The sequence below is a fragment of the Nerophis lumbriciformis genome, linkage group LG22 (genome assembly GCF_033978685.3).
Source record: "Nerophis lumbriciformis linkage group LG22, RoL_Nlum_v2.1, whole genome shotgun sequence".
NCBI lineage: Eukaryota > Metazoa > Chordata > Actinopteri > Syngnathiformes > Syngnathidae > Nerophis > Nerophis lumbriciformis.
The window spans coordinates 34,366,671-34,393,806 of NC_084569.2; the positions used below are offsets into that span (position 1 = coordinate 34,366,671).

At 40.3% G+C, this 27,136-nt stretch overlaps 1 protein-coding gene across 6 annotated transcripts in view; it reads left to right on the plus strand.

The window, feature by feature from the left end:
* tanc2a (tetratricopeptide repeat, ankyrin repeat and coiled-coil containing 2a) overlaps positions 1-27,136 on the plus strand; it is a 180,888-nt gene that overhangs the window by 66,503 nt on the left and 87,249 nt on the right. For all 6 annotated transcript variants that reach the window (XM_061973756.1, XM_061973757.1, XM_061973752.1 and 3 more), the window contains one exon: positions 24,458-24,600. In XM_061973756.1, coding sequence (XP_061829740.1) covers positions 24,458-24,600 — 143 coding nt within the window. The remainder of the gene's footprint in view (positions 1-24,457; positions 24,601-27,136) is intronic.

Here is a 27,136-nt window from a genome sequence, read left to right on the forward strand (position 1 = left end):
CTACACATTTCAAGATTTTGACCGGAAATCTCAAGTGATTTTGAAATACTAGCAAGCAAATGCTTAAAAGGTAAAAATACAGCATTAGGGCAAAGTAGTGCCCTTCTTGTCCACACCTACTTAAGTTAAGTCAACTCAAGTGTGAATTATGGGATGAAAACGGTTGTTGTGAAAACATGCTGCAACAATTAATGGATTAAATTGTTTTTTTCTGTTTCTGTTTATTTCACCCTTTCCCACTTCTAATAAATGTATTCATTCATTGTTCTCAAATTGTAACACAGTTTAAATCAATGCATTCTAAGTACAACGATTCACATATGACATTAATAACTCATTTTAAATAAAGATAAAGATGTTTAACAAATGCCCCCTTCCTTGTACAAACCCCGTTTCCATATGAGTTGGGAAATTGTGTTAGATGTAAATATAAACGGAATACAATGATTTGCAAATCATTTTCAACCCATATTCAGTTGAATATGCTACAAAGACAACATATTTGATGTTCAAACTGATAAACATTTTTTTTTTGCAAATAATCATTAACTTTAGAATTTGATGCCATCAACGCGTGACAAAGAAGTTGGGAAAGGTGGCAATAAATACTGATAAAGTTGAGGAATGCTCATCAAACACTTATTTGGAACATCCCACAGGTGAACAGGCAAATTGGGAACAGGTGGGTGCCATGATTGGGTATAAAGGTAGATTCCATGAAATGCTCAGTCATTCACAAACAAGGATGGGGCGAGGGTCACCACTTTGTCAACAAATGCGTGAGCAAATTGTTGAACAGTTTAAGAAAAACCTTTCTCAACCAGCTATTGCAAGGAATTTAGGGATTTCACCATCAACATTAGCTGTGGGCTGCAAATGGCCTCCGGAGCACACTTTTGACACCCCTGCTATAGATAATAAAAAAATAAATCTGATAAATCTATGGATAAAAATCAGAGCCTGGCGACGCATGCGCGTTTATCATAACTCTCTCTCTCTCTCTCTGTCTGTCTCTGCCCCTCCCTCACCAATGCTGCTGCGCGCACAATTTGTTTTGTTTTCAACCCCTTCTTAACCCTGAACGTACATTGAAAACACACGTAACCCTAACTCAAAATGCCGGACATTTGATGCATTTAAGAAACTCCGCCCGGACAGCCCCGCAAAAGAGGACATGTCCGGTGAAAAGAGGACGTATGGTCAGTCTATCGTAGCCCGTTAGCTGCTAGCATGCCGTATGTTGTGCCTCGGTGTGCATTGTTTACACAACGTGCGTTACGCTACTTAATATGTTCGCGTGGAAACTCGTTCGGTACATACCCGAACCGAACCGGAACCCCCGTACCGAAACGGTTCAATACAAATACACGTACCGTTACACTCCTATGATATATATATTTTCATCCAAGTTACTTTTTAACTCCTGTGAAGAGGCTTTGGTTACTGGTTTCTTGGTTTCAGAAAGCAACATGCGGTATATTTGTCTTCACAATACAAAAGTACAGGGCAAGCAGTTCAGACACAAGTCAGTTCTTTCAAAAAAGTCAGAGATACTGACTTTTGATGGATTGTGCAGAGGGAAGTAGTCTGAAACATGTCACTTAATATTATTCTTAGGTGCTCATTTTATCCTTCCTACTTTCTTCGTCACACCAGTCAGAATACAAAATTGGACAATCTTTAAGAAATTGCAAGTGAGTGAAGAGAGACCAGTCAATAAGAAACAACAAAAGAAAAGTGGATCTTTTAAAGGAAAACTGTATTATTATTTTTTGCCCATCATCCTCAATCCTGATGTGAGACAAGAACACATTTTGTTCCCTTTTCTGAATAGTGAAAAAAAATGCTATTACAAGGCAGCTAACAATGCAGATAATGAGGAGTTATCTATTCCACTTTTAATGCCCTCTGAAAAAAACATCTAAAAACCTGCCAACAAAGCTCCATTAAAATGCAATGACCTAACCAAGCTATAGCTACATTGTCATTGTAAGAGCTAACACAGAGGAACTACTTTTATGGCGTTGCGACTAGGGATGTCCGATAATATCGGGCTGCCGATATTATCGGCCGATAAATGCTTTAAAATGTAATATCGGAAATTATCCGTATCGGTTTCTAAAAGTAAAATGTATGACGTTTTAAAACACCGCTGTGTACACGGACGTAGGGAGAGCTACTGAGTGCCAATAAACCTTAAAGGCATTTCGTTTGCGTGCGTGCCGTCCGAGTCACATAATACCTACTGGCTGTTCTCATCACGAATTAATGCAAAGCATACTTGGTCAACAGCCATACAGGTCACACTGAGGGTGGCCGTATAAACAACTTTAACACTGTTACAAATATGCGCCAAACTGTGAACCCACACCAAACAAGAATGACAAACACATTTCGGGAGAACATCCGCACCGTAACACAACATAAACACAACAGAACAAATACCCAGAATCCAAACACAACAGAACAAATACCCAGAATCCCTTGCAGTACTAACTCTTCCGGGACGCTACAATATAATTGTCTTTGAGTTTGTAAAAGTTAATGCAAGAGGTCATAAATCACGCCTCACACCTGTAGCCTATTGTACAAGGTTGTGGCACCAAGCCGAGAAGTTGGTAAACTTTGGAAATTCCACACGCAATGCTCAAAATCTGGACCGACTGAAGAATACTTGCTCTCAACTTGGCTCCCAACAAGTGGAACCTAGTATAAGAGCTGACAACATTGCGAGGAAGACTCCGCAGCATGCACATTTGCTCCCAGTATTTTCGTTCTGAGGAGTGAGGATTATGGTGAAGTTACCAGCTCAACGAGAGTACAAGTCTTGTGCTGAAAGATGAAACCATCCCATCAGTTGGTTACCAGTGAGAGCGGACGTTGTAAATCACTGCACTGCAAAAAGTCAGTGTTCAAAAACAAGAAAAAAAAATACAAAAATTAGGGGTATTTTATTTGAACTAGGCAAAATTATCTGCCAATACAACAAGAAAATTCGGCTTGTCAAGACTTTCCAAAACAAGTCAAATTAGCTAACCTCAATGAACCCAAAAACACTTTAAAATAAGTATATTCTCACTAATAACAAGTGCACTTTTCTTGGTAGAAAAAAAAGAGACCTTTTTGCTCAATATGTTGAAAAATATTCTCAAATTATGTAAATGCTAGTGCCATTATCTTGACATAATGATATGCGCTCGGCATCATGATTTTTTTTTCATGCTTGAAGTAAGAAATTATTACTTTAAAAAAGTAGTTTTATACTTGTGAGTGTTAATGACACAGCTTTGCATCAGTTGATATTCTAGTTTCAAACATATTTACCGTATTTTTCGGACCATAAGTCGCAGTTTTTTTCATAGTTTGGCCGGGGGTGCGACTTATACTCAGGAGCGACTTATGTGTGAAATTATTAACACATTAGCGTAAAATATCAAATAGTATTATTTATCTCATTCACGTAAGAGACTAGACGTATAAGATTTCATGGGATTTAGCGATTAGGAGTGACAGATTGTTTGGTAAACGTATAGCATGTTCTATATGTTATGGTTATTTGAATGACTCTTACCATAATATGTTACGTTAACATACCAGTTGGTTATTTATGCCTCATATAACGTACACTTATTCAGCCTGTTGTTCACTATTCTTTATTTATTTTAAATTGCCTTTCAAATGTCTATTCTTGGTGTTGGTTTTTATCAAATACATTTCCCCCAAAAATGCGACTTATACTCCAGTGCGACTTATATATGTTTTTTTCCTTCTTTATTATGCATTTTCTGCCGGAGCGACTTATACTCCGAAAAATACGATACTCAATATAGGTCATACAATCTCAGCAACAAACTGTAATATATTACTGAGATAATTTAGGACCAAAACCCCTAAAACAAGTAAAACACTAACATAAAATCTGCTTAGTGAGAAGAATTATCTTATCAGACAGAAAATAATCAAATATTACCCTTATTTGAGATATTTAATCTTACTTAGATTTCAGTTTTTGCAGTGTTGTTTATTATGTTCTTATTTGAAATGTTTGGCAGTAGTGCTACATGATAACGCTCCAAGGCTCTCACAAAGTCTGCCTTGATTAGTGGTAGCAAACACAGAACGCCGGAAGTAGCGTTTGTTGCTTTGCGCTATATGAAATCAATGCGCTCATGAAAGAAGTTATGTTAATGCTTAAACTGATCAAAATACTCCAAGTATTACATACCTACAGCACGTTGATAGAGGAATTTGGGATGTTTTTGGAGGGCTTGAGAAGTCAATAGATCAGTGACGTGCGGTGAGGTTGATGGCTGGTGAGGCACTGACTTCATCACAGTCAGATTTACAAACATATGAACCCTAAAGAGTATCTTATTCACCATTTGATTGGCAGCAGTTAACGGGTTATGTTTAAAAGCTCATACCAGCATTCTTCCCTGCTTGGCACTCAGCATCAAGGCTTGGAATTGGGGGTTAAATCACCAAAAATGATTCCTAGGCGCGGCGCCGCTGCTGCCCACTGCTCCCCTCACCTCCCAGGGGGTGAACAAGGGGATGGGTCAAATGCAGAGGACACATTTCATTACACCTAGTGTGTGTGTGACAATCATTGCTACTTTAAGTTAACTTTAACTTTACACATACAAACTGTAGCACACAAAAAAGCACATTTAATAAAAAAAAACGTTATTATGGTCTTACCTTTACTTATAAATGAAGTCCACAACTAAAGCCCTCACTTAAACTTTCCACGTGCAAGATTGAATCTATTTAAAAAAAGTGTAACCGAGGGTTTATAAATGTCGCCTATACTGTATGAAACTACAAAATAACAAACACGGAGGCTCCAGTTTACACGAGGACCACTTTATTTACCTTCTTTCAAAAACCCCCGCTCCACTCCGTGTCACATCACTTCCGCTCTTCGCGCCTTCAAAATAAGAGCTCAAGGCATATACTGTATAACAGCGCATAGCAGGAACTTAACATCACAAAGAGAAAAGCCCATGAAAATAGGTTACAAAAGTTATTTAATAAGAAGCCAAAAAGTGCAAAAACAATAATGTTCGTGTTGGAGGAGTTGTGAATTAGATACACCTGCAGTCTGCAGGTGTACCTAATGTTGTGGCCCTGCAGTTATTCACAACTCCTCCAACACCAACATTATTGTTTTTGCACTTTTTGGCTTCTTATGAAATAACTTTTTTAAATAGATTCAATCTTGCACGTGGAAAGTTTAAGTGTGGGCTTTAGTTGATATAACAATTCTACGGCGGGGGTGCAGGAGGCGGGGTTACTGGATCCTCAGCCAGTGCGTTTTTTGCAGCTGATTTATGATCGCTCAGCACAAGAAATTCGTTACACACATACAGTTGTTGACAAAATACACTGTACATTATATATCTCAGCTAACTAAACTATGGAAATGTATAATATAGTTCATATAGCAATACAGTCTCACTGCACAGCAGGCCAGCAGTTAGCCGAGTCCGGAATCCATGTTGAGGCACTGAGTGACGTGCCTCAACTGGCTGCTGTTCACCGCACCGTCTCTCCTCAGTATTTGAACGGCAAATGATAAATGGGTTATACTTGTATAGCGCTTTTCTACCTTCAAGGTACTCAAAGCGCTTTGACAGTATTTCCACATTCACCCATTCACACACACATTCACACACTGATGGCGGGAGCTGCCATGCAAGGCGAGCAGCCATCAGGAGCAAGGGGTGAAGTGTCTTGCCCAAGGACACAACGGACGTGACTAGATGTGAAAATTCAGCGATTTTGAATAAAAATAATCTGAAACTGGTGAAGTTAAATGGAAAATAACTCTATAGTATAATCACTGGATACATAAAACAATTTAATTAATTTTTTTTCTTTTTACATTTTTTTTCTTTCCATGACTGCACGTCACTGCGATAGATGAATCCTAATTACCTGCATTGTTAGTCGCCTTGTACTAGCAGTTTTTTTACTATTTAAAATGCACGGTAAAGAGAAAGATGTTTGTTCTTATCTCACATAAGGACAAAATGACAAAACATTTTTTAAAGTGCAGTTTTCCTTTACAGCGAGAGCAAAGTAAAAACTGGGAAAGGGTAGAAAGACTGAGTCTAGGGAAGGAAAAATGTATGAGTGGTTGTACGAACCAGATGCTCCAGTAACCGAAATGGAAAAGTCTCTGCTCCTTGTGTCCTTCTGTTTTATTTTTGCTCTGCGACTTACACACTCTGTCATTGACTGACCACACATGACTATGTGGTCGCATGCACAATGCATTTCTATTATTCAGCTCACGAGTCATCAATTTATAGCTGTAATTACAGACTTGTCAGGAGACAGTATGAGTTTGTATGCTGTGGCTTACATTCTTGGCTGAATGTGTGTTTGGGGACATAAATGAGTACTTCACCAAGTGGCATCGGTTATTTTCATTTAGTCAAAGATAAGACGCTCATGACGTTCTTTCATGCTGTTGAAAATATACAAATTAAATCGATGTCAGTCGGCCAGAAAATACAGAGACAAAATGGACTGTGGTGGTGACTCAAAATGAAAACAAAAAACCTACAAGAATTCAATGGCTCTTTTCTTCCAAAGGCACTGCAGCAATACTCCACATGGCTCTTCTACAAGCCATCCATTTTCTTCTGCTTATCAGGGTCAGGGTCATAGGAGCATCAGTCTGTTTACAACTTGCGATTTAATAGCTGATATCCCGACACGTGACTTCTTCCCAGAAGTGAAAACCAGTGGTGGTCGACCAAGCTAAGATGGCTGTTGTTCAGCATGCAGTAATAATAATAATAATAATAATAATAGATTTTATTTGTAAAAAGCACTTTACATTGAGCAAACAACCTCAAAGTGCTACAGTGTATTAAAAAAATAATAATAATAACAAGATAATAAAAATAAATACAAATAAAAACTACATCAGCCTAATAGCTAGAACTACAAACCCCGTTTCCATATGAGTTGGGAAATTGTGTTAGATGTAAATATAAATGGAATACAATGATTTGCAAATCCTTTTCAACCCATATTCAGTTGAATGCACTACAAAGACAACATATTTGATTTTCAAACTCAAAAACTTTTTTTTTTTTTTTGCAAATAATAATTAACTTAGAATTTCATGGCTGCAACACGTGCCAAAGTAGTTGGGAAAGGGCATGTTCACCACTGTGTTACATCACCTTTTCTTTTAACAATACTCAATAAACGATTGGGAACTGAGGTAACTAATTGTTGAAGCTTTAAAAGTGGAATTCTTTCCCATTCTTGTTTTATGTAGAGCTTCAGTCGTTCAACAGTCCGGGGTCTCCGCTGTCTTATTTTACGCTTCATAATGCGCCACACATTTTCGATGGGAGACAGGTTTGGACTGCAGGCGGGCCAGGAAAGTACCCGCACTCTTTTTTTTTTACGAAGCCACGCTGTTGTAACACGTGCTGAATATGGCTTGAAAAAAACAACACTTAGATGGCAGCATATGTTGTTCCAAAACCTGTATGTACCTTTCAGCATTAATGGTGCCTTCACAGATGTGTAAGTTACCCATGCCTTGGGCACTAATGCACCCCCATACCATCACAGATGCTGGCTTTTGAAGTTTGCGTCGATAACAGTCTGGATGGTTCGCCTCCCCTTTGGTCCGGATGACACGATGTCGAATATTTCCAAAAACAATTTGAAATGTGGACTCGTCAGACCACAAAACACTTTTCCACTTTGCATCAGTCCATCTTAGATGATCTCGGGCCCAGAGAAGCCGGCGGCGTTTCTGGATGTTGTTGATAAATGGCTTTTGCTTTGCATAGTAGAGCTTTAACTTGCACTTACATATGTAGCGACCAACTGTATTTAGTGACAGTGGTTTTCTGAAGTGTTCCTGAGCCCATGTGGTGATATCCTTTAGAGATTGATGTCGATTTTTGATACAGTGCCGTCTGAGGGATCGAAGGTCACGGTCATTCAATGTTGGTTTCCGGCCATGCCGCTTACGTGGAGTGATTTCTCCAGATTCTCTGAATCTTTTGATGATATTATGGACCGTAGATGTTGAAATCCCTACATTTCTTGCAATTGCACTTTGAGAAATGTTGTTCTTAAACTGTTTGACTATTTGCTCACACAGTTGTGGACAAAGGGGTGTACCTCGCCCCATCCTTTCTTGTGAAAGACTGAGCATTTTTTCGGAAGCTGTTTTTATATCCAATCATGGCACCCACATGTTCCCAATTAGCCTGCAGACATGTCGGATGTTCCAAATAAGTGTTTGATGAGCATTCCTCAACTTTATCAGTATTTATTGCCACCTTTCCCAACTTCTTTGTCACGTGTTGCTGGCATCAAATTCTAAAGTTAATGATTAATTGCAAAAAAAAAATGTTTATCAGTTTGAACATCAAATATGTTGTCTTTGTCGCATATTCAACTGAATATGGGTTGAAAATGATTTGCAAATCATTGTATTCCGTTTATATTTACATCTAACACAATTTCCCAACTCATATGGAAACTGGGTTTGTAGTATGCATATATTTATAAAAAGGATTTTTTTTTAAAGAAGGGTTTTTAAGTCTTTTTTAAAAGCATCCACAGTCTGTGGTGCCCTAAGGTGGTCAGGGAGAGTGTTCCACAGACTGGGAGCGGCGGAGCAGAAAGCCCGGTCTCCCATAGTTCGTAGCTTTGTCCTCGGAGGTTGGAGGAGGTTAGCCTGTCTGGAGCGGAGGTGTCGCGTGGAGGATTTGGGGGTGAGTAGTTCTTTGAGGTAGAGGGGGGCATTTCCATGGAGGCACTGGTGGGTTAGTAGGGAGACTTTGTATTCAATCCTGAGTGGAACAGGAAGCCAGCGAAGGGATTTGAGAATTGGTGTGATATGGTCGTATTTCCGCAATCTCATCAGGATCCTCGCAGCACTATTCTGTATGTATTCAGTGCGCAAACTCTGAGTACAAAAGAGGCTTAAATCTTCCCACAAAAAGCAGATACAAACCAAAATTCAAACTATGCATTGGAATAGATCAGTATACTAAACAAAGATTTGTCGAGTGATATCAAGGATTATATGTCGGTTGCGTTCTCAGAGATATCGAACGATTGTGCTCCAGACGCCATTCTAAACGACGAAACGGATGAAAACCTGGAAAAGCATGGAGGTCTACAACTTATTTGTGTGTGGCTGGGCCAAGGACATTGGTATCAAGACTCTCTCGTATAAATACGCATCGTTTTTACTCAAGTAAGGTCATATTTCAAGATTTGACTTCACGTCTAAGCCGCCATGTTTGTTACGAGTAGCGGGTTTTACCCCGTGTTCATCAAAATATAATTATAGATGTCAACATTGAGTATGTGCTGAAAGCTTCATTTATGATTGTTGCCTCTGGTAAAAGTATACCTCTTTCAGGTTTTGCTCACATTTTTTTTTCTTTTATTTACACACGTCAAGTTGGTACTTTTTAAAACACTTTTATCAAATATGTGTTTAAGAAATACAAATAATATCAAGATAATACTTCAATGGGAACTAATAAACGTTGAAAGTATATCAAACAAACCAACAGAGTTATCACTGCAAACTCATGCATTCTTCGACTCTGCTCCCTTGGACTGGAGTGTGAGCGGCATGCTTTTCTCGTCTTTGTTTCCACAAATCTAGATATATCTTGTGGTGTACCCCAGGGATCAATACTGGGACCAAGATTGTTTCATCTTTATATAAATGATATTTGTAAAGTTACAAAGGACTTAAAGGGGAACATTATCACCAGACCTATGTAAGCGTCAATATATACCTTGATGTTGCAGAAAAAAGACCATATATATTTTTAACCGATTTCCGAACTCTAAATGGGTGAATTTTGACGAATTAAACGCCTTTCTAATATTCGCTCTCGGAGCGATGACGTCACAACGTGACGTCGCATCTGGAAGCAATCCGCCATTTTCTCAAACACCGAGTCAAATCAGCTCTGTTATTTTCCGTTTTTTCGACTGTTTTCCGTACCTTGGAGACATCATGCCTCGTCGGTGTGTTGTCGGAGGGTGTAACAACACGAACAGGGACGGATTCAAGTTGCACCAGTGGCCCAAAGATGCGAAAGTGGCAAGAAATTGGACGTTTGTTCCGCACACTTTACCAACGAAAGCTATGCTACGACAGAGATGGCAAGAATGTGTGGATATCCTGCGACACTCAAAGCAGATGCATTTCCAACGATAAAGTCAAAGAAATCTGCCGCCAGACCCCCATTGAATCTGCCGGAGTGTGTGAGCAATTCAGGGACAAAGGACCTCGGTAGCACGGCAAGCAATGGCGGCAGTTTGTTCCCGCAGACGAGCGAGCTAAACCCCCCTGGATGTCTTGGCTCACACCGTCCCGAAGATGATCAAGAGAAGAATATCGACCCTAGCTTCCTTGGCCTGCTGACATGAGGGTATGTCTACAGAATATATTAATTGATGAAAATTGGGCTGTCTGCACTCTCATGGTGTTGCCAAATGTATTTCATATGCTGTAAACCTAGTTCATAGTTGTTAGTTTCCTTTAATGCCAAACAAACACATACCAATCGTTGGTTAGAAGGCGATCGCCGAATTCGTCCTCGCTTTCTCCCGTGTCGCTGGCTGTCGTGTCGTTTTCGTGGGTTTCGCTTGCATACGGTTCAAACCGATATGGCTCAATAGCTTCAGTTTCTTCTTCAATTTCGTTTTCGCTACCTGCCTCCACACTACAACCATCCGTTTCAATACATGCGTAATCTGTTGAATCGCTTAAGCCGCTGAAATCCGAGTCTGAATCCGAGCTAATGTCGCTATATCTTGCTGTTCTATCCGCCATGTTTGTTTGTGTTGGCATCACTATGTGACGTCACAGGAAAATGGACGGGTGTATATAACGATGGTTAAAATCAGGCACTTTGAAGCTTTTTTTAGGGATATTGCGTGATGGGTAAAATTTTGAAAAAAACTTCGAAAAATAAAATAAGCCATTGGGAACTGATTTTTAATGGTTTTAACAATTCTGAAATTGTGATAATGTTCCCCTTTAATGTTAGTTTTATTTGCAGATGACACAACTACTTTCTGTTCAGTAGAGAACACACAGAAGATAATACAAATAATAACAGAAGAAATTAACAAATTAAAAAGATGGTTTGACAAAAACAGACTATCTTTGAATCTCAGTAAAACTAAAATAATGCTATTTGGTAACAGTAGAAAAGAGCATCATACACAAATACAAATAGACGGAGTTGATATTGAAAGGGTAAAAGAAACAAGATTTCTGGGAGTATTAATAGATGATAAAATGAACTGGAAATCTCATATACAAAACATACAACATAAGGTGGCAAAAAACATTTCAATAATGAATAAAGCAAAATACGTCCTGGGCCAAAAAGCACTTCATATTCTGTACTGCTCGCTAGTGTTACCATATCTTAGTTATTATGCAGAAATATGGGGAAATAACTACAAATGTGTGTTACATTCGCTAACCGTGTTACAAAAAAGATCAATTAGAATAATACATAATGTTGGATATAGAGAACATACAAACCCTTTATTTATTGAATCAAAAATATTAAAGTTCGGTGATTTGGTAAAATTGCAAACAGCTAAAATGATGTACAAAGTAAACTATAACCTGCTACCAAAGAATGTACAACAATTCTTCTCAACTAAAGAGAAGAAATATAACCTTAGAGGAAAATCTAATTTAAAACATTTGTATGCACGTACAGCACTTAGAACCTTTATGAACCAGTATGTGGAATTAAATTATGGAATGGATTAAGTAAAGAAGTTAAACATTGTACTGATATGATCCAGTTTAAGAGGTTGTTCAAATTAATGGTGCTTACAAAGTACAAAGAAGGAGAATTATGAGAAATACTTGTCCAGGGTGTACCCCGCCTTCCGCCCGATTGTAGCTGAGATAGGCTCCAGCGCCCCCCGCGACACCAAAGGGAATAAGCGGTAGAAAATGGATGGGATGGATGGACTTTCAACCTTATTAAAAATAAGATATTCTTTATCTCAGTATGTTAATGGCTGAATTAATTAATTACATATTACAAAACTGTTGTGTATACTAATTCAGAGACTTTATTATAAAAAGGTCAGTAAAGGATTCTATATAATTGTAAACGCTCTGAAGTGGGAAAGGGGTAGGATTAAATAAGCTTTGCTTCTTCCTACTCCTTTTCGGTCATGATGTAAAGTGAAATGATATGAAACTGTGTGCTATATTATACTGTGTGTTCATGTTCGAAATAAACTAAAGAAAGAAAGAAAGAAACCTTGCACTTTTTTGATAACCTCTCGAGGAACTCTGAAGAAACGTTTATCCTTTCCGCGATTTAAACGGTTCGTACAGCCAAAAACAACACAAACATAGGGCATTTTTTTCTTCACGAAAGGCTAAATGACGCCTAGTACCCATTGAGAACAGAGCGAGCTTGACCAGTATTCATTGGGTGAGACGTGAACCGGACGTGATTTCAGGAACATCCCAGCAATAGGGATGGGCATGTAAAAATGTTTGAACTAATCAAAGAACAGTTATTTTGTAATCATTATTTTATACTGTATTTGTTTTTTTTTATTTGTATTAAAAGGTGTTGGTATTTATTTTTTTCCAAGAGGGAGACCTAAATCTGGATTATGCTCCTACATAGTCACTAGACCGTTTCCTTAAGGCCATCTTGATCCTTTTATAACGTTTGGTCTGGGTTGATTGCATGATTGCAATTCATTCGAAATGCTCATGGCAGTGTTTTCCGGACCGTTGGTGAGCAACGGTTCATGGTCGTGGAACTGTGGACCAGCTCTATACTCTCGGCAGGGTCCTTGAGGGTGCATGGGAGTTTGACCAACCAGTCTACATGTGCTTTGTGGACTTGGAGAAGGCATTCGACCGTGTACCCCGGGAAATCCTGTGGGGAGTGCTCAGAGAGTATGGGGTAACGGACTGTCTTATTGTGGCGGTCCGCTCCCTGTATAATCAGTCAGAGCTTGGTCCGCATTGCCGGCAGTAAGTAGGACCCGTTTACAGTGAGGGTTGGACTCCGCCAAGGCTGCCCTTTGTCATCGATTCTGTTCATAACTTTTATGGACAGAATTTCTAGGCGCAGTCAAGGCGTTGAGGGGATCTGGTTTGGTGGCTGCAGGATTAGGTCTCTGCTATTTGCAGATGATGTGGTCCTGATGGCTTCAACTGGCCAAGGTCTTCAGCTCTCACTGGATCGGTTCGCAGCCGAGTGTGAAGCGACTGGGATGAGAATCAGCACCTCCAAGTCCGAGTCCATGGTTCTCGCCCGGAAAAGGGTGGAGTGCCATCTCCGGGTTGGGGAGGAGATCTTGCCCCAAGTGGAGGAGTCCAAGTACCTTGGAGTCTTGTTCACGAGTGAGGGAAGAGTGGATCGTGAGATCGACAAGCGGATCGGTGCGGCGTCTTCAGTAATACGGACGCTGTATCGATCCGTTGTGGTCGATCAACGTTCTCATCCTCACCTATGGTCATGAGCTTTGGCTTATGACCGAAAGGACAAGATCACGGGTACAAGCGGCCGAAATGAGTTTCCTCCGCCGGGTGGCGGGGCTCTCCCTTAGAGATAGGGTGAGAAGCTCTGCCATCTGGGGGGAGCTCAAAGTAAAGCCGCTGCTCCTCCACATCGAGAGGAGCCAGATGAGGTGGTTCGGGCATCTGGTCAGGATGCCACCCAAACGCCTCCCTAGGGAGGTGTTTCGGGCACGAGGAAGACCCAGGACACGTTGGGAAGACTATGTCTCCCGGCTGGCCTGGGAACGCCTCGGGATCCCCCGGGAGGAGCTGGACGAAGGGGCTGGGAAGAGGGAAGAAGATGGATGGATGGTGAGCAACCAGAACTCTCGTTGACTAGTTCACTTGTTAGCTTCCTTGGTCGGGGAATGTTACTGGAGATGGAATTAATCAGTATATTACTGTACATCAGTCACTTTTATTGCTAATGTTGATCTGTCTGCAAAGTTGGCTGTCCGCCCTCTGAAGGAGTCTTATACATGCAGGAAAGTTGGTGTTTTGACAAGATGTGCACGTATAATAATAACACCGTCCAATTACAGCCTTGATGAGCTGCATCTTTGTGACGCAAAGTTAGTTTATTTTTGGAAGTACCTATCAAGCTTTGCAGAAGGGTAAGGAGAGGGGCCAGTCCGCCCAGCATTTGGGTGCAATAGCGAAAAACAGGCTATTAGTACAGTGCTTAGGCCCACTTAACACCTACATTTAGTGAGCTTGGGAGCTCTGGACTTTGCTCAATTTTGTTACACTAACCCGATGCAGGCTCGCGGTGGCCAGAAGAGGAAGGGAGTTGGCAGCCCCAAGTCTGGCATGGACTGAATCACTGAGTCTTGTAAAGGAAAACATACTCAGTACATCCTTCGGGCCTAAAAACGCAAACTTTAAAAAAAAAAGGGCCTCAAAGTGGAAATTAAAAAAGAAAAGATGGCAATCATGTAGCCTACTGCATGGTTTAAAAAAAAAAAAAAGAGGAAGCATCTGGAATCTGTCATCAAGGCTCAAAGCTGCACATCTTCACATTCAACATGAACTCGCCAACCCCAACAAAATAAAGAAACTTTAGATGACTGATTCACAGTACTGAAAATGTGTGAGGCAGAGATATTAGCATTAGTTGTTGATTTATTTAGCATAGGACAATAACAGTATTTGATCCACGGATGTTTGTGTTGGTTTACCCATTAAAAAACAAGAATAGTCCACAATTTCTATGGCAGGTTTCTTTTATCAATCAATCAATCAAAATGTATTTATATAGCCCTTAATCACAAGTGTCGCAATCTCACAATGACATCCCCTGATCTAAACCCACATATGGGCAAGGGAAAACTCAAAAAACCCCAGATGGAGGGAAAAGAAAAAACCTTGAGATGTAGGGACCCCGCTTTCAGGGTCATCAGCTGAAATGGATTTTGAGTGGGTGTAATTATTGCATTTTTAAATTAACAGATAACGTAAGAGTCCAGTCCATCATGAACAGATATTTATACGGGGCTCTTCTTCCGGGCTCAGCCATGTCAGCTTCATAGAGATGCCCACGGCTGCACATGGAAGAGTGATCCACCCCGGATCAAAACTCAGGTGGGCTAGCACCTTATCCAGACTTGTACCTCAGACTGGTAATTAACCGTGACCACCTGGTATCCTCTCCAGGCAGGAGATGGGGGGACAGAGCAGAAAAGCGGCAGATCAGCTTCTTAAAAGGGGTCGATCTAAAAGCTAGAGCAGAGATTCTCAAACGTCATCTAGTGGTACGCCAAAGAATCACTTGATTAAAGTACATTGTTTGGTTTTCCTATATTCAAACACAAAGTTACTGTTCAAACTGTGTAATGTTACAGTGGCCAAAAATATTGAATATACAAACCCCGTTTCCATATGAGTTGGGAAATTGTGTTAGATGTAAATACAAACTGAATACAATGATTTGCAAATCATTTTCAACCCATATTCAGTTGAATATGCTACAAAGACAACATATTTGATGTTCAAACTGATAAAAAAATTTTTTTGCAAATAATCATTAACTTTAGAATTTGATGCCAGCAACACGTGACAAAGAAGTTGGGAAAGGTGGCAATAAATACTGATAAAGTTGAGGAATGCTCATCAAACACTTATTTGGAACATCCCACGGGTGTGCAGGCTAATTGGGAACAGGTGGGTGCCATGATTGGGTATAAAAGTAGATTCCATGAAATGCTCAGTCATTCACAAACAAGGATGGGGCGAGGGTCACCACTTTGTCAACAAATGCGTGAGCAAATTGTTGAACAGTTTAAGAAAAACCTTTCTCAACCAGCTATTGCAAGGAATTTAGGGATTTCACCATCTACGGTCCGTAATATCATCAAAGGGTTCAGAGAATCTGGAGAAATCACTGCACGTAAGCAGCTAAGCCCGTGACCTTCGATCCCTCAGGCTGTACTGCATCAACAAGCGACATCAGTGTGTAAAGGATATCACCACATGGGCTCAGGAACGCTTCAGAAACCCACTGTCAGTAACTACAGTTGGTCGCTACATCTGTAAGTGCAAGTTAAAACTCTCCTATGCAAGGCGAAAACCGTTTATCAACAACACCCAGAAACGCGCCAGCTTCGCTGGGCCTGAGCTCATCTAAGATGGACTGATACAAAGTGGAAAAGTGTTCTGTGGTCTGACGAGTCCACATTTCAAATTGTTTTTGGAAACTGTGGACGTCGTGTCCTCCGGACCAAAGAGGAAAAGAACCATCCGGATTGTTATAGGCGCAAAGTTGAAAAGCCAGCATCTGTGATGGTATGGGGGTGTATTAGTGCTTACACATCTGTGAAGGCGCCATTAATGCTGAAAGGTACATACAGGTTTTGGAGCAACATATGTTGCCATCCAAGCAACGTTACCATGGACGCCCCTGCTTATTTCAGCAAGACAATGCCAAGCCACGTGTTACATCAACGTGGCTTCATAGTAAAAGAGTGCGGGTACTAGACTGTAGTCCAGACCTGTCTCCCATTGAAAATGTGTGGCGCATTATGAAGCCTAAAATAGCACAACGGAGACCCCCGGACTGTTGAACAACTTAAGCTGTACATCAAGCAAGAATGGGAAAGAATTCCACCTGAGAAGCTTAAAAAAATTGTCTTCTCAGTTCCCAAACGTTTACTGAGTGTTGTTAAAAGGAAAGGCCATGTAACACAGTGGTGAACATACCCTTTCCCAACTACTTTGGCACGTGTTGCAGCCATGAAATTTTAAGTTAATTATTATTTGCAAAAAAAAAATAAAGTTTATGAGTTGGAACATCAAATTTCTTGTCTTTGTAGCATATTCAACTGAATATGGTTTGCAAAGGATTTGCAAATCATTGTATTCCGTTTATATTTACATCTAACACAATTTCCCAACTCATATGGAAACGGAGTTTGTACTTGTTAAATAAAACATCTACCTTATTTTTAATGAATACCTAAGCCTACTATGCTACTGTATTTTAATGTTGGTCATTATGGTGGAACTTGGAGAGCCAAGTGTTTTCTGAGGTGGTACTTGTTGAAACTAGCTTGAGAACCACTGAGCTAGAGGATATAAATGAGTTTTAACCTCGAGTGACAAAAAAATCAACACATGTGAGTGAAATAAATATTTGATCCCCTGCCAACCTGCAAGAATTTGGCTCTCCACAGATCAGTTATGTGCTCATATGGAGCACATATTGGTCTTATCCTATCCTAAGCTTGTAATGTGTATAAATGACATGTGTCACAGAAATGGTCTTTCATTCATTCCTCTCCAAGACCAAAGGGCTGTCCACTGAACTCAGGAACAAGTTCATCAACCTGCCTATAATAGGCTTGTCCAAATTTTAAAATGGGTACCTGTATCCATGTTAGGAAATTATACTATGAAGAGCAGTCGTGGTCAAAAGTTTACATACACTTGTAAAGAACATAACATCATGGCTGTCTTGAGTTTCCAAATATTTCTGCAACTCCAAACATATTGCTGGGTATTGTGGACAAACAGCTCAATTTTTGTTTCATCTGACCACAGAACTTTCATCCAGAAGGTCTTATATTTGTCCATGTGATGTTAGATGAAACAAAAATTAAGCTGTTTGGCCACAATACCCAACAATATGTTTGGAGGAGAAAAAGTGAGGCCTTTAATCCCAGGAACACCACACCTACCGTCAAGCATGGTGGTATTATGCTCTGGGCCTGTTTTGCTGCCAATGGAACTGGTGCTTTACAGATAGTAAATGGGAGAATGAAAAATAAGGATTACCTCCAAATTCTTCAGGACAACCTAAAATCATCAGCCCGGAGGTTGGGTCTTGGGCGCTGTTGGGTGTTCCAACAGGACAATAACCCCAAACACACATCAAAAGTGATAAAGAAATGGCTAAATCAGGCTAGAATTAAGGTTTTAGAATGGCCTTCCCAAAATCCTGACTTAAACGTGTGGACAATGCTGTAGAAACAAGTCCATGTCAGAAAACCAACAAATTTAGCTGAACTGCACCAATTTTTTCAAGAGGAGTGGTCAAAAATTCAACCAGAAGCTTGTGGATGGCTACCAAAAGCGCCTTATTGCAGTGAAACTTGCCAAGGGACATGTAAGCAAATATTAACATTGCTGTATGTATACTTTTGACCCAGCACATTTGCTCACATTTTCAGTAGACCCATAATAAATCCATAAAATAACCAAACTTCATGAATGTTTTTTTGTGACCAACAAGTATGTGCTCCAATCACTCTATCACAACAAAATAAGAGTTGTAGAAATGATTGGAAACTAAAGACAGCCATGACATTATGTTCTTCACAAGTGTATGTACACTTTTGACCACGACTGTATAATGTAGTACATAGACATTCTCCTACCAGTGGGTGTGGTTACCGCTCACCTCATTTGGAAACCCTACCAATTTCTGTTAGTTGCAGCTTTTAGTCAGTGTGTCCTTTAATTTTCTATGTATGCGGTTGGAAAGTGAAACTGTAGAACAGCAGTGAAAACAGATGGAAGGTTCAACTGGGAAATGAGATTCATTACCAGATCTCATCAAAGCGAAGAAGTGACCAAAACCGAGACAAAATCTCGAGGTAATCTTGATTGCGTGAATGCTTGTTCATTAAGTGTCTCGGGAAATCTGATTTAATTACAACAAATCGGTGCCGTTTGCTGTTTTGCTTGCTTTGCAAGTCAAAGATGACTCATTTGAGTTCCACATTGAATTTGGTGATTCAACAAAAAAAAAAAAATCTAAAACTAAACAAAAATACAACGGAAGAAAAAAGCGCTCTGACCTTCACTAGGCCCTACTCCCAATAGCATACTTGCCAACCTTGAGACCTCCGATTTCGGGAGGTGGGGGGTGGGGGGCGCGGGCCTGGTCGGGGGTGGGGCGAGGGGCGTGGTTGGGAGCGTGGTTAAGATATATATATATATATATATATATATATATATATATATATATATATATATATATATATATATATATATATATATATATATATATATAAAGAAATACTTGACTTTCAGTGAATTCTAGCTATATATATTTTTGTTATTTTATATATATGTATATATATATATATATAAATAAAATAAATACTTGAATTTCAGTGTTCATTTATTTACACATATACACACAACACTCCTTTACTCATTGTTGAGTTAAGGGTTGAATTGTCCATCCTTGTTCTATTCTCTGTCACTATTTCAGAACACACACATTATACAAATATACATTATAAAATCAACAAGAAAACGGGAGCTCTAATTTGGGAGTCTGAATTAGGATCAGAAGTTCCTATATAAACATTGCGTACTCACGTCGCCATTTTGTATTGATTACTGCAGCTGCGCACTGGATTCATTCACAAATACAAACTACAACTCACAAACACTTTAGAGTTAGGCTCCACCATCAGAATGTGTACTTAAACTTATAAAGATCACATGGATATTTTTCAGTGAGTTGATTCACCAAAACTAACCTGTTATACAGGAGGAAAAAGCACACAGGACGTTTCAATTGTTCACAGACTGGTCGCGCTCATCAGAATGACAAGACACTTCCGGTCTGCAGGTGATAGCATTCAATTGGGAAGAAACGCCCTACTGCCTCCTACTGACCAATGTGAATACTGATAAATGTGTAATGACATCTCCAAAAACGAATTCAAACCACAAAATAAAATAAATAAATCAACACAAAAATGTGACACATTATGGGTGGGTCACATATGCATCTACAGTAGATGGCAGTATTGTCCTGTTTAAAAGTGTCACAACATTGCTGTTTACGGCAGACGAACTGCTTTACGGTAGACAAAAACTTGACTGCTGTTGTTGTGTGTTGTTACCGCGCTGGGAGGACGTTAATGAAACTGCCTAACTATAAACCCACATAAGAAACCAAGAACTCGCCCTCCATCATTCTACAGTTATAACGTGATTGGGCAGGCACGCTGTTATATTGTGGGAAAGCTTACGTGAAAACAGGCTGTCGACACGTCACTCAGGTCCGCATGGAGCTGGAGGGGGCGTGGCCTCCAGCTCCGCCTGAATTTCGGGACATTTTCGGGAGAAAATTTGTCCCGAGAGGTTTTCGGGAGAGGCGCTGAATTTCGGGAGTCTCCCGGAAAATCCGGGAGGGTTGGCAAGTATGCCCAATAGTAACAAGTCCTGAATCCCGATAGGGATTCGTTACCGTATTCCCATTATAACATTTCCTAAAAATGCAATCAAAATCTGCCCATAGATTTTCTGAGCTACCTATACTGGAATGAAAGAAATGAAGTGAAGCCTCTTGTCAGTCATCCACAGTCTTTGTCTCATACTTGCCAACCCTCCCGATTTTCCCGGGAGACTCCGAATTTCTGTGGCCCTCCCGAAAATCTCCCGGGGTAACCATTCTCCCGAAATTCTCCCGATTTCCACCCGGCCGACAATATTGGGTGCGTGCCTTTAAAGACATTGCCTTTAGCGTCTACAACAACCTGTCGTCACGTTCGCTTTTCCTCCATACTAACAGCGTGCCGGCCCAGTCACATAATATATGTAGCTTTAACACACACACAAGTGAAAGGCAAGGCATACTTGATCAATAGCCATACAGGTCACACTAAGGGTGGTTGTACAAACAACTTTAACACTGTTACAAATATGCGCCACACTGTGAACCCACACCAAACAAGAATGACAAACACATTTCGGGAGAACATCCGCACCGTAACACAACATAAACGCAACAGAACAAATACCCAGAATCCCTTGCAGCACTAACTCTTCCGGGACGCTACAATATCCACCCCCCGCTACCCCCTACCCCCCACACCTGAACACCCCCCAACCCTGCCCACCTCAGCCTCCTCATGCTGTCTCAGGGAGAGCATGTCCCAAATTCCAAGCTGCTGTTTTGAGGCATGATAAAAAGAATAATGCACTTTGTGACTTCAATAATAAATATGGCAGTTTTTTTTTCCATAACTTGAGTTGATTTATTTTGGAAAACCTTGTTACATTGTTTAATGCATCCAGCGGGGCATCACAGCAAAATTACCGTATTTTTCGGACTATAAGTCGCAGTTTTCATAGTTTGGCCGGGCTCCAGTGTGGCTTATATATGTTTTTTTCCTTCTTTATAATGCATTTTCGGCAGGTGCGACTTATACTCCGAAACATACAGTAGGCATAATAATGTGTTAATTCCACGACTATATATATATAAGTATCGAAACAGCAGCGTTTGAGTACATGCTTGGATTTTGTTTAAAAAACAACATATTTTTGCAAATATTTTTTTAGAGATGTCCGATAATATCGGCCTGCCGATATCATCGGCCGATAAATGCTTCAAAATGTAATATCGGAAATTATCGGTATTGGTTTCAACCTCCAGATTTTCCCGGGAGACTCCGGAATTTCAGTGCCCCTCCCGAAAATCTCGCGGGGCAACCATTCACCCGATTTCCACCCAGACAACATTATTGGGGGAGTGCCTTAAAGGCACTGCCTTTAGCGTCCTCTACAACCTGTCGTCACGTCCGCTTTTCCTCCATACAAACAGCGTGCCGGCCCAGTCACATAATATATGCAGCTTTAACACACACGCAAGTGAATGCAAACATACTTGGTCAACAGCCATACAGGTCACACTGAGGGTGGTTGTACAAACAACTTTAACACTGTTACAAATATGCGCCACACTGTGAACCCACACCAAACAAGAATGACAAACACATTTCGGGAGAACATCCGCACCGTAACACAACATAAACACAACAGAACAAATACCCAGAACCCCTTGCAGCACTAACTCTTCCGGGACGCTACAATATACACCCCCAGCTACCCCCTAACCCCCACACCTGAACACCCCCCCAACCCTGCCCACCTCAGCCATCTTCATGCTCTCTCAGGGAGAGCATGTCCCAAATTCCAAGCTGCTGTTTTGAGGCATGATAAAAAAAATAATGCACTTTGTGACTTCAATAATAAATATGGCAGTTTTTTTTCCCATAACTTTGTCATGTCTGTGTAATCATGTTTTGTTTTAGTCATGTTTTGTTTAGTTATTGGACTATTTAGTTTCTGGCTTTTCACTCCCTTGTCTTGTTTCCATGATTACCCATTAGTTTCACCTGTTCCACGTTTGGACTCATTGTGCACTCTTGTTTGTCACCATAGCAACCCATTAGTTTTCACCTGTCACGTCACGCACCTGTTTTCGTTAATCATGTCTGTAGTATTTAAGTTCATTGTTTTCAGTTTGTCTGTCTGGTGACATCCCACACTTATGCTCGGCACATTTCTGACACTTGATTTCATGTCCATCGTTCATGCTGCTCCTTTTAGTCCATGCCAAGTAAGTTTTGTTTATTAATGCTATAGTCTTTTGGTTTCAAAGTTTGTTCTCCGCCACTGTGCGCGCTTTTCGTTTGTACTTTTTTTTGCTATAGTCTTTTGGTTTCATAGTTTGTTCTCCGCCACTGTGCGCGCTTTTCGTTTGTACTTTATTTTGATATATTAAATAAATCATGTATTTACATTCCCGTCTTGCCCGAGCCAACTTTCCGTTGCATTCCGGAAAAGCAAACACCCAGGACCAAGTCATGACAAACTTGAGTTGATTTATTTTGGAAAACCTTGTTACATTGTTTAATGCATCCAGCGGGGGGCATCACAGCAAAATTACCGTATTTTTCGGACTGTAAGTCGCAGTTTTTTTCATAGTTTGGCCGGGCTCCAGTGTGGCTTATATATGTTTTTTTCCTTCTTTATAATGCATTTTCGGCAGGTGCGACTTATACTCCGGTGCGACTTATACTCCGAAAAATACGGTAGGCATAATAATGTGTTAATTCCACGACTATATATATAAGTATCGAAACAGCAGCGTTTGAGTACTTGCTTGGATTTTGTTTAAAAAACAACATATTTTTGAAAAAAAAATTTTTTTAGAGATGTCCGATAATATCGGCCTGCCGATATCATCGGCCGATAAATGCTTCAAAATGTAATATCGGAAATTATCGGTATTGGTTTCAACCTCCAGATTTTCCCGGGTGACTCCGGAATTTCAGTGCCCCTCCCGAAAATCTCGCGGGGCAACCATTCACCCGATTTCCACCCAGACAACATTATTGGGGGCGTGCCTTAAAGGCACTGCCTTTAGCGTCCTCTACAACCTGTCGTCACGTCCGCTTTTCCTCCATACAAACAGTGTGCCGGCCCAGTCACATAATATATGCGGCTTTTAAACACACATATGTGAATGCAAGGCATACTTGATCAACAGCCATACAGGTCACACTGAGGGTGGCCGTATAAACAACTTTAACACTGTTACAAATATGCGTCACATTGTGAACCCACACCAAGCAAGAATGACAAACACATTTCGGGAGAACATTCGCACCGTAACACAACATAAACACAACAGAACAAATACCCAGAACCCCTTGCAGCACTAACTCTTTCGGGACGCTACAATATACACCCCCCGCTATCCCCTACCCCCCACACCTGAACACCCCCCCAACCCTGCCCACCTCAGCCTCCTCATGCTCTCTCAGGGAGAGCATGTCCCAAATTCCAAGCTGCTGTTTTGAGGCATGTCACTTTGTGACTTCAATAATAAATATGGCAGTTTTTTTTCCCATAACTTGAGTTGATTTATTTTGGAAAACCTTGTTACATTGTTTAATGCATCCAGCGGGGCATCACAGCAAAATTACCGTATTTTTCGGACTATAAGTTGTAGTTTTTTTCATAGTTTGGCCGGGCTCCAGTGTGGTTTATATATGTTTTTTTCCTTCTTTATAAGGCATTTTCGGTAGGTGCGACTTATACTCCGAAAAATACGGTAGGCATAATAATGTGTTAATTCCACGACTGTATATATCGGTATCGGTTGATATCGGAATCGGTAATTAAGAGTTGGACATATCGGAAAAAAATCCCCCTTTCCCATCTCCTGAATTCGGATGTCTCAAAGTTTTTGGCAAGTATGCTTTGTCTGTGTGAGTGAGCCGGGGCCGCAAGCATACACACACAAATGTTGAAACTCATAACGTAAACATAAGATAAGGCAGGATAAATTATTTGGATCAGGTCCAACAATTAATCAGTTGTTCTTTATCCCATTTCGGACATTTCCTGGAATTTCCATGATATCCGCCCATTACCTTTTGAGTTATTTTGCTAACTGACTAAATGACACATTGACTAACTGACAGAGAACAATTACATACCCTAGATTAGGTAACAGGACTGTGCTGAGATTCCTCATTGCACGTGAAATGTAATATTCTGTACAGACACAACAGGGTACAGCAACACACCTGACCATCATTTCTTCTTGTCCTCTCCCTAACTCTGCAGGTGAGGAGGAGGAGGAGTTAGGGCCGCCTCCCTCAGTGGACGAGGCAGCTGATGCTCTGATGACCAGACTGGGCTTTTTATTGGGAGAAAAGATCGTCAGTGGAGAGCCTGTCTCCCCTAACCACAGCCAGACTGATGGCCAGGTAATCAAACACACATTTGTCAGTACAACGGTGTGAAACTGGAGAAATTCAATGTTCTTGTTTTGGTATGGAAAATCAGACCAGGACCAGACAAATTAGCCTTGTAATGATTCCTTCAAAAGTAGTATTTGATGAAACAAGGTGGGGGATAGTGGTTATATTGAAAATTCAAATGTATTTATTAAGGGTGTTACGGTACACAAAAATTTCGGTTCGGTACGTACCTCGGTTTGGAGGTCACGGTTCGGTTCATTTTCGGTACAGTAAGAAAAAAACAAAATATACATTTTCTGGTTATTTATTTACCAAAATTTGTAAACAATGGCTTTATCCTTTTAATGTAACAATAACATACATATACACTAGGGATGTCCCGATCCAGGTTTTTGCACTTCCGATCCGATACCGATATTGTTTTTGCATTTCCGATCCGATACCGATACTGACCGATACCGATACTGACCGATACTGGCCTATCCGAGCATGTATTAAAGTTTAAAGTTATTTAGCCTACTTAGTTGTCAGAATTATGTTGAAAAGGGTTTTAGTACTCTTGATAACAACTAGCCAGCTGAATTAGGGGAGTTTGAATAATACACAATGGTTGGTAACAAGAAACTGACCTGTTTATTCAAGGATAAACACAAAATAGACAAAATTATACATGACAAACAGAAATGGCATCATTGAACTAGGGCTGGGCGATATGGCCTTTTTTTAATATTGCGATATTTTAAGGCCATATTGCGATACACGATATATATCTCGATATTTTGCCTTAGCCTTGAATGAACACTTGATGCATATAATCACAGCAGTATGATGATTCTATGTGTTTTGATTGATTGATTGAGACTTTTATTAGTAGGTTGCACAGTGAAGTACATATTCCGTACAATTGACCACTAAATGGTAACACCCCAATAAGTTTTTCAACTTGTTTAAGTCGGGGTCCACTTAAATTGATTCATGATACAGATATATACTATCAGATATATACTATCATCATAATACAGTCATCACACAAGATAATCACATTGAATTATTTACATTATTTATAATCCAGGGTGTGGAGGGGGGCGCCGGATGTAAGTGTCAAAAAGACAGCCAAAAGAGTTTGATATGAGAATAAATCTAAAGTTAAAATATAGGGTAGAAATGCACCCATTTGCAGGAAATGTAGTCTTGATTTTCAAAATTTTCTTTCAAGGCTTGCATGTCTACATTAAAACATTCTTCTTCATACTGCATTAATATATGCTACTTTTAAACTTTCATGCAGAGAAGGAAATCACAACTAAAAAAAATGACTAATTTTTTCATACGGTGTTGATGTGGAAATTTTTGCCTCTGCATTTTGATGGTGTGGGCGTGTGGCACCGAATGGAGATAAGCGTCTCGACAGACGTTACAATATTTGAACAATGATGACGAAAACTGTTGTCTCTGTCGTGTCGGTGTGTCGAAAATTGTTATGCGCTTATTTTTTTATTTGATTTTGTGCGTGGCATATAATTGCTATGCGCAGAGGACGTTTGAGCAGCGCGCACCTTAGAGGGAGCGTTGCTCGCACGGCTGCGCTAGCATCACAGCTAACGTTAGCCATGCTGCTACCTCTCTGCTCGGGTAGGACTTATACGTATGTGACGTATGACATGACAGTATGTGACGTGTGTAAGAAGGTGCACTTGCTGTCTGTGAGAGGGAGACACAGGAAAGAGTGAGAAGAGCCTGTCGTGTAATGCCAGAAGCTAAAAGCAACTGCGTGAGAATTGTGGATGTGTTGAAGGTGTGCTGGAAAATACGGAACGGAAATTACGGAGCAGCAGAAAAGTGGAATGTATTATTTAAATTGGTGCGTTGGAAAACACGGACCGGAGTTTTTTTTTAATCTGGATCGGCATTTTCCCATGCCTTGCCGATACGCAATTTTTGGCAAATATCGGCAGCCGATCCGATCCAAATATCGGATCGGGACATCCCTAATATACACACAGGGTCCATTGCCAGGGTTAATGCAGTCAACATATATAAAATAAAAACTAAATATGATAAGGCTCAGAATTGGTTTCTTAACAAAACCTTTCTACATATAAAGTGCAACATTTCTACATATAAAGTGCAACATTAAACTGCTTCAAGTTGTTGCTCAGATTAAATAAAATGACAAAACTTTTCTTCTACATACAAAAAGTGCAACATTAAACAGTTTCAAGTCAACTCAGCCTCAGATTAACTTTTCTTCCCCCCCCCCAGCCTTTAACCCTGGTGACTTTCACTCAATTTTCATGTTTTTTGCCAGAAAAATCAGTTTATCCACATTGTCTGCAGAAAGAGCAGACCTGCTAGCAGTTAAAATGTCTCCAGCTGTGGAAAATACCCTTTCACTGGGCACGGAGGTAGCAGGTATGGCGCGGTAGTGCCTGGCTAACTTGGCAGTAAGAGGATATATGGGCTCATTGTTCTTCCACCATAGAAGTGGCTCAAAATCTAGTTTTTAATGCAATATGGTCTTAAATCTGCTGCTATAAAAACA